A 9125-nucleotide genomic window follows, 5' to 3' on the forward strand; every position below is an offset into this window, starting at 1 on the left:
ATTTTGCAGAATTTTCATGTAGATTTTCCATGAGCTATTGCTGATGTATGTTGTTTTCATCTTGATTTGCTATGAGGTGTTGCTCATATGTGGCAGAACTAATTTTGATGTGGATGTGCTGATCGTGCCAAGTATAAGTACAAGATTGTTGCCCTCTGGTTGATATCATTGTATTTGCATAGAAAGCAATATCTAATTGTTGTTTGTACTACATATTAATTCTTCCAATTCTTTTTAATTGACATGATGAATAATACAGACGAAAGCACTAGCATATGGTAGTGTTTGTAAGTGGAATTTATGTTCATATGGGTATCAAAATGATAAAAAAAATGATATTATTTAATCTGAACGACAATATAGTTTAAGGGCATTACGGACTTTTCTCTGACCATATGCCAGATAAGCTGACAAAATAGATATGAAAAAGAACTGGCTAACTTATTATCTGGAGCTTATTCTCACAAGAGCTTATCTCAAGCTTATCCTCACATGAGCTTATTTCCACGTCATAGCTCAAAAGAACTGGACCTAAAGATAGTCAGGCCCGCCAAAGAAGAGCCGTTACTGTGGCTGGTCTTTGGTCATCTTGTGCACACTCCCATATGACCGTGCCCGCGCAGCACAACACAGCACCACGCCACCACCTGTCAATGAAGAGCACTTACTACCTGGAGTACCACTTGTGCAGTTCAGACTTCAGGTCCGAACGGTAACGGCGATGCTGGTCATTTTCTCCGGCCGACAGTGCCCGGGCATGGCCTCTTGGTGCAAACTCGGTCTCCTCCTCTTGCTCCAGAGTCTGAGCCCCTCTGCCGCCGCGGCAGGCTCTATCTCGCTCTCCGTGGGAGAATCTATCACCGGGAACCGGACGCTGGTTTCGGAGGGAGGCAAGTTTGAGCTGGGCTTCTTCTCCCCGGCCGGCGACTCCAACTACTACGTTGGCATATGGTACAAGAAGATCCCGGTGCAGACCGTCATTTGGGTGATGAACAGGGACCGCCCTGTCTCCGACCCATCGTCCTCGGAGCTGACGCTAGCTCCGGACGGCAAGCTCGTCCTCCTCCTAAACGAGAACCAGCAGAAGAGGCCAGTCTGGTCGTCGGCTAGTCACGCACGTACGAGCAACGGGCCCGTCGTGGCGGCGCTCCTCGACAGCGGGAACCTCGTTCTGCGGGGCCGCCAGCCGGGCAACTCGTCGGAGGTCATGTGGCAGAGCTTCGAGCACCCGACCGACACGCTCGTGCCGGGCGGCTGGGTCGGGCTGAACAAGAGCAGCGGCGCGTACCAGGCGCTCGTGTCATGGAGAAGCGCTGTCGACCCATCCACGGGATTGTACATGGACTGGGTCGACCCGTCCGGGTCCGGCCAGTACACCTTCTCGTGGAACGGCACGACCGTGTACCACCGCGTCGGCGCGTCGAGCGGCCAGCGCTTCGCCTCCGTGCCGGAGATGGGCATGTCGTCTAGGTACAAGTACACCTCCGTCAACAATGATGAGGAGGTCAGCTTCTCCTTTGAGGTGGTCAACCCCTCTACCCTGTCGAGGATGGTGATGAGCCCGCACGGGCAGCTCACCATGTTCGACTGGTCCAGCGAGTCCGGGCAGTGGCTGCTCCACTGGGCGACTCCCACGTCGCCATGCGACGTGTATTCCGTGTGCGGGCCCTTCGGGCTGTGCGACGTGGCAAGCTCGCAGTACTGCCGGTGCTTGCCGGCGTTCGACGCCGCGTCGCCGGGGGATTGGACCGGCGGCTGCGCGAGGAAGACGAGCTTGTACTGCAGCAATGGCACGTCGCCCGATGGGTTCCTTCCGGTACAAAACGTGAAGCTGCCAAGCAGTTATTTCTCCGATGCTGATGCTGCCGGTAGCTCCGGAGATTGCGGGTCGGCGTGCTTGAGAAACTGCTCTTGCACGGCGTATGCGTACAGTGGTGGTGGTTGCTTGGTGTGGGGTGGTGATCTCAGGAACATTCAGCAGGTCACCGACGGCGAAGCCGGCTCGTCCACTCTGTTCCTCCGAGTCGCCGCCGCCGATCTTGCTGCCGCCAGTAACCATGGCGGCGCGTCAGCAAATGAACGCGACGTCATCCTGGTCGCGTCTTCGGTATCTTTTCTCACGATACTCTGCTTGTTCGTCTTCGTTTGCTGGAGGCATCGTCGCTTGAAAACTGTGCGGCACGACGGCTCTCTTTTGGTGTTCAGCCACGGCCATCTGGCGCGGTGCACGGACAACTTCTCCCAGAAGCTGGGCATGGGGAGCTTCGGCTCCGTGTACAAGGGGACGCTCCGTGACGGTGACCACACCGCGGTGGCCGTCAAGAGGCTCGAGGGATCGGCGCAGGGGGAGAAGCAGTTCCGCGCCGAGGTGAGGACCCTCGGCACGATCCACCACGTCAATCTCGTGCGCCTTCGCGGGTTCTGCGCGACGAGGCGCGAGCGGCTGCTGGTGTACGACTACATGCCCAACGGCTCCCTGGCGTCCGCCATGGCCGGCCCGAGCTTCGGGCTGCTGGACTGGGGCACCAGGTTTGGGATCATGGCCGGCGTCGCCAGGGGCCTCGCCTACCTCCACGAGCAGTGCCAGGAGCGCATCGTGCACTGCGATGTGAAGCCGGAGAACATACTCCTGGACGCGGCCTTCCACCCCAAGGTGGCCGACTTCGGCATGGCGAAGCTCATCGGGCGGGACTTCAGCCACGCGCTGACCACGGCGCGGGGCACGGTGGGGTACCTGGCGCCGGAGTGGGTCCAGGGCCTGCCCATCACGCCCAAGGCGGACGTGTACAGCTACGGCATGACGCTGCTGGAGCTCGTTTCCGGGCGGAGGAACCGGGACGCCGGCGGCCGCGGCGCGGGCCACTTCCCGCTCTGGGCGGCCACCAAGGTCAGCGAGGGGCAGTTTGTCGCGCTCTTGGACGAGAGGCTGGCGGGGGACGCGGACGTGGTCGAGCTGGGCCGGGCGTGCAGCGTCGCGTGCTGGTGCATACAGCAGAGCGAGGCGATGAGGCCGACCATGGGGCAGGTGGTGCAGGTTCTGGAGGGGTCGCTCATGGTGGGGGCTGCGCCCGTGCCCAGACACCTGGAGGTGTTCTGTGCGGAGGATTCACGCACGCTCTGAAGAGGACCCAATCGATGGCGACTTGTCTTTTTTTCTCTTCCGGGGAATTATGATGACCACATGTGATTCACTTCACTTGCCGATCCAAATCGTGCAGGAACATGCTATGCTATTTGTGGGAATTGTAGAAGCGTCTCAACTCCCGTAATATGGGAGCCCACATGATATATATTGATTCAGGGCGAGGCCGGCTCTCGCAGAGGCTTACAAGATGAGGTTGTTCAACAACCAAAGAGATACATGGAGATAGAGGAGAATAAACAGATAAAAGATAACTATGCTAACAATTAGAAAATACATCTCCTAACTACTCTACGGAGCCGAGCCGTGTCATATGTTTAACACTCCCCCATAATCACAACTATTACAAGTTGAGATTACGTTTAAATTCTTCAAAACTTTTGGATGGCAATGCCTTTGTGAACCCATCTGCAAACTGATTTTTGGAAGGTATAAATCTGATCTCAAGCTGTTTATTGGCAACACGTTCTCTTACAAAATGGAAGTCTATTTCAATGTGCTTTGTCCTGGCATGAAAAACTGGATTAGCAGATAAATACGTAGCACCAAGATTATCACACCATAGACAAGGAGGCTGATTCTGAACCACTCCAAGTTCTGTGAGCATAGATTGAACCCAAATGATTTATGCCGTTGCATTTGCTAATGCTTTATACTCTGCTTCTGTACTTGACCTGGAGACAGTGACTTGCTTTCTTGCACACCATGATATCAAGTTAGATCCATAAAAGATAGCAAAACCACATGTTGACCTTCTGTCATCTAAACAACCAGCCCAGTCTGCATCTGAGAAGGCACTGACAAGTGTGGAAGATGACTTGCTGAATGTAAGACCCAAGTGTATAGTGTTTCTTATGTACTTGAGAATTCGTTTTGCAGCTGTCCAGTGAGCTGTGGTAGGTGCATGAAGATACTGACACACCTTATTGATTGCAAAAGAAATGTCAGGTCGAGTGAGAGTCAAGTACTGAAGTCCACCAACCAGACTTCTGTAACCAGTAATGTCCTCTTGGTGCAGAGACTCTCCTTCTGTCAAGGATAAAGGTTCTGAACTGGACAAGGGTGTTGGTGAAGATTTACAATTCTGCATACCAATTCTACTCAGCAGTTCAATGGCATACTTTGCTTGAGATAGATGAATACCATTACTATGTTTCTTGATCTCTGTTGGTGTCAAAACCGGCGGATCTCGGGTAGGGAGTCCCGAACTGTGCGTCTAGGCCGGATGGTAACAGGAGGCAAGGGACATGAAGTTTTACCCAGGTTCGGGCCCTCTCGATGGAGGTAAAACCCTACGTCCTGCTTGATTAATATTGATGATATGGGTAGTACAAGAGTAGATCTACCACGAGATCGGAGAGGCTAAACCCTAGAAGCTAGCCTATGGTATGATTGTTGTTCTGTATCTTGTCCTACGGACTAAAACCCTCCGGTTTATATAGACACCGGAAAGGGTTAGGGTTACACAAAGTCGGTTACAATGGTAGGAGATCTGCATATCCGTATCGCCAAGCTTGCCTTCCACGCCAAGGAAAGTCCCTTCCGGACACGGGACGAAGTCTTCAATCTTGTATCTTCATAGTCCAGGAGTCCGGCTGAAGGTATAGTCCGGCTATCCGGACACCCCCTAATCCAGGACTCCCTCAGTAGCCCCTGAACCAGGCTTCAATGACGACGAGTCCGGCACGCAGATTGTCTTCGGCATTGCAAGGCGGGTTCCTCCTCCAAGTACTTCATAGAAGATTTTGAACACAAAGATAGTGTCCGGCTCTGCAAAATAAGTTTCCACATATTGCCATAGAGAGAATAATATTTACACAAATCTAATCTGTTGACGTATTCCGTAGTGTGACACACCACAGCCAAGCCTTTATTCGAGTCGTTTCATTATCCCACCTCAGCGCGTCATGCGAGGCGGTTTCCTTGGCACGTCTTGTTAAAGCAGAGATCGTGTCCCCTTATTCCGGGATTCTCATCAATACGGGCGTGGGTAACCCAACCACGCCATTGATTACGGCGCTTGGAGATAAGCGAGTTTTACCAGGCTGGTGGGGACACGTAGTTGCGTCCACCCATATAAGGGGATAAGGATCCACCTTTTCACCTACGCCTTCTTCCTCCCTTTCTTATCCATTCTCGCGCACTCGAGCTCCAGCGCCCAAGTCCGCACTCCCCACCTCAACCTTCTACAGCCATGTCCAGAGTGGGAGGCAAGTGGATGGTCTCCTCCGTCACGGAGGGACACATCAAAAAACTGAGGAAGGCTGGATACTTGTCTAACGACATTGCGTACCGGCTTCCCGAAAAGGGGCAGCTCATCCCCACCCCTAGGCCCCATGAGAGGGTGGTGTTCCTCCCCCATTTCCTCCGTGGACTGGGCTTCCCTCTTCACCCATTTGTCCGGGGGCTCATGTTCTACTATGGCCTGGATTTCCACGATCTGGCCCCGAACTTTGTCCTCAACATCTCGGCGTTTACCATCGTGTGCGAGGCTTTCCTTCACATCCGCCCCCATTTCAGCCTATGGCTCAAGACTTTCAATGTCAAACCGAAGGTGGTGCGCGGCAACCAGGCGGAGTGCGGAGGCGCCATGGTGGGCAAGATGGCCAACGTCTTATGGCTCGAGGGCTCCTTTGTGGAGACCCTAAAGGGGTGGCAATCGGGGTGGTTTTACATCATCGAGCCACGCGACCCCGAATGGGTCGCAGCCCCCGAGTTTCGATCCGGACCCCCTACGCGGCTCACCTCCTGAAAGGAGACGGGCCTGTCGTGGGGTAAAAAAGGAGAGCTGACCCGACTCCAAACATGCGTCCAAACCCTGGTGGACAAGAAGCTCAAACTTGTCAACGTAGTCCAGGTTATGCTCATCCCTCTGATCCTCCCGTGTCAACAACGGGCTTTCAACCCGTGGGAGTTCGACCCGGCGCGGCACCAAACTCTGAGCAGGCTCTTCGACACGACGTACGAAGATGCCTGGAAGGTGCTTTTCAAGGGCGCCGAGGCCCCTGCATCCGCTACCGAGGATCGCGGATTCACTACGCAGCATCACGCTCATGCGGTAAGCTGTTTTTTCCTTTTATAGGGTATCGGTTTTTCATAGTTTGACTCCATGCGGGATCTAAGCTCCCTTACCTTTGACAGGATTGGCAGGAGATGTCCGGACAGATCAACTGTCCGGCTCCTTTGCCCGAAGGCCCAGCGGACGCTCGCTTGGCGAAGCTGCTGGTTCCGGCACCCTATGTGGTGCAGGAGAAGAAGGCCGCGAAAAAGGCCACGGGGACTCGAAAGAGTGCCCAGCGCCAGGAGGTGTCGGATCCATCATCTGAAGGTTCCGAGGCGCATTCCTCCCGTGAAGACGAGGAGGAAGAAGAAGAGACCTCTCCCCCTCCAGCGGGAGGAGAGAAGAAAAGGAAGGCCGCCCTCTCTGGGGAGGCCGGAGCGTCCAAGAAGGGGAAAACCCTTCCTCCGGACTACTCCACCGAGGCCGATGACGACGGAGAGGAGTGGCCGCCCAGGGCCAAGCCCCTGGCAAAATCATAAGTATCCGGATACCAGAGTAATTCATAGTATTTGTTTATTGCACAGCTTTCCCTTATGTTGAATATGTTTATGCAGCCCACCCAAAGACCGGCTTGACGCGTTGTCGAGCGGCTCACTGGACTCGTCGGATGTGAACTCGCTTCCGACGGCTTCCTCCCCCCGCCCTACGGACGACACCGAAGTGTTATCCCAACAGGTTCCAAGCCGGGAGGAGGTGGTCCTGGAGGCGCCGCGAGGCGACCTCCCGGACTCCAGGAGTAAAGGGGATGAAACCCCCCAGGGCTCCAAGTCCGGCTCTAGGCCGGACACCGCTCCGAAACTTTCAAAGGTTCCAGAGTCTGGCGGGGACCTCCTTCCAAGAGGAGCAAGCCCACTGTGCCGGTGACCCCCGTCCAACCGGAGGCGCCGGACAATCTGTTGGAGGCGCTCCAAGGCGCCTCCATCGACGAGGAGCACCGCACCATTATGAGTGCGGTGGTCCGGAAGGTTCAGTCCGCCAAGAGCGGACTGACTGAAGCTTGTACTAGCCTTTTAACAGGCTTTGAGGTAAGTAAAGAATGTGTAAATAATATTACCGCATAGACAGTAGCCCCTGATGCTCTGTTTGGCGTTCAGGAAGAAAAGCCGAATAGAGGATCAAATAAAATTCGCAGGAGTCTAACAAAAAGGAGTCAATATGCGTATGCAGGCTTCTCTGCTTGCGTCTGCCGCACTGACTGCGGAAGTGGACACGCTAAAGCAGAACCTCGAGCGGTCCGAGCAAGAGCTCGGGTGTGCCAAGAAGCAGCTCGAGGACAATGAAGGTAAGAAATACCTTTTTTAAATATATGTATAAATAGGTGCAATTGCAAAAAATGACAGGATTATCGTGGCTATTGTAGGGGCCACGTCTGAGGTGGCGACCCTTAAGCAAGCGCTGGTCGAGGCCGAGAAGAGGGCGGCCACGGAGCGCACCAAGCGGGAGAAGTATGAGGCCGAGGTTGGCAAGGTACGGCAAGAGCTCCAGGTTCTCATGGAAAAACATGAGATTTTGGAGCTTGACTCAAAGACGCGAGCGTCCGAGCTCGCGGTGGCTATTGAAAATGCCAAGTCTGCCAAGGCCGAATCCCAGAAGACCCTCCAGGAGTTGGATGAGGTGAAGAAGATAGCGGCGGGTAAGGCATTATTTATGCAAAGCAAACACATAAACATGAGTTACTTGTTGCTTACCCGAATCCGGAGCTCTCCAGGAGCGTTCGCAGATCTTCCCTGGAGTGTGTCCGATGCCGCTGCGTTCTATCGAGCCGAGGAGGGCAGCTCGACAGAGAAGGTGTTTTGGTCTCAGTATGCTGAGGCCGGACACCCCGTGCCCCTGAGCGACCAGCTGAAGCAACTGGTCGAGCTCCACAAGGCGGCCGAACAGGCCATGAAGGGCCTCATAGTTTGGCTGTGGCCTGGAGGGGCTCTGCCTGGGAGCTATTTCGGGCTGGTGCGGCGGCTGGTGGAGGCCTGTCCAAGGCTCGAAGTCATCAAGCGCTCCATCTGCATTGAAGGTGCCCGTAGGGCCCTTGCCCGTGCTAAGGTGCACTGGGCAAGCTGGATGCTGAGAAGCTCATGAAGGACGGGCCACCGCTGGGGAAAGAGCATCGCAAGCCCGAGAATTATTATAAGGATGTTCTGAAGGGTGCCTGCCTTGTGGCGGATGAATGTTCTAGGGATGTAATTTTTGAGTGAAACTTGCTTGTTTTGTCTTGTGCGCTGAAAACTTGTTCATATGCGCTAAGTAATGATGTTTGAATTTAAAATATTACCTTCTGTGCGGCTGTTTATCAATTCTGAGAGATGGCAAGTCGTCGGCTTCTGCCCCCATGCCGCTAGTGCTGGGGTGTTCGGGGATAAACCTGAGCGCTCTTTTTCCCATGTTCGGGTCCTTCGAGGGAGGCGCTCAGCCCAACAAACAAGACAATCGGACTATAATGCGTGAACACTCTCACTTAGCCATAGAATTCTATAATTTTAAATTTCGGCGAAGACCCTGGTATTCGGAAGACCGAGTTCGGGGCGCTATCCACGCCTTGGACGGACAGAGTCGGCTCCTCGCTCTAAGCGACATAAGTCTTTAGGGACTCGAAAAACCTCTCGAACAGCGACCAGCTCTCGCTTCATCATGACAGTCAGTTTTAGCTTTCTCCACTGAGGTGCTCGACCCAGCTCAACTGGGGCACAATCACAGTGGTTCTCCTAATGCTACCTTAGCCGATATAGTGGAACGTAAGGCACCAAAACATAGGAGCCGGGCAAACCCAACTATTGACCCAAGACATGATTCGGAGTCGATGCATATAATGCTATAAGTTTGGGGTGCCGCACTTGTTAAAGTGTTCGGACTTCTCACACCATATTGAGGGGTACTAAAGCCCCTGGCGTATTTAGGCCGTACCAAAGTGTACGGGTGCAATATGTC

The 9125-nt window shown here is 54.0% G+C and overlaps 1 protein-coding gene across 1 annotated transcript; it reads left to right on the forward strand.

The window, feature by feature from the left end:
* The first annotated feature begins 757 nt into the window (after positions 1 to 757).
* On the forward strand, positions 758 to 3121 carry LOC119288728 (G-type lectin S-receptor-like serine/threonine-protein kinase At2g19130). The gene has a single exon (XM_037568288.1). It carries the CDS (start codon positions 758 to 760, stop codon positions 3119 to 3121), a length of 2364 nt encoding a protein of 787 aa, XP_037424185.1.
* The last annotated feature ends 6004 nt before the right edge of the window (positions 3122 to 9125 follow it).

The sequence above is a fragment of the Triticum dicoccoides genome, chromosome 4A (genome assembly GCF_002162155.2).
Source record: "Triticum dicoccoides isolate Atlit2015 ecotype Zavitan chromosome 4A, WEW_v2.0, whole genome shotgun sequence".
Taxonomy (NCBI): Eukaryota; Viridiplantae; Streptophyta; class Magnoliopsida; order Poales; family Poaceae; genus Triticum; species Triticum dicoccoides.

What these genes read in the sequence shown, in the direction of transcription:
- LOC119288728 (XM_037568288.1), top strand. Translation starts at nt 758, where the DNA reads ATGGCCTCTTGGTGCAAACTCGGTCTCCTCCTCTTGCTCCAGAGTCTG.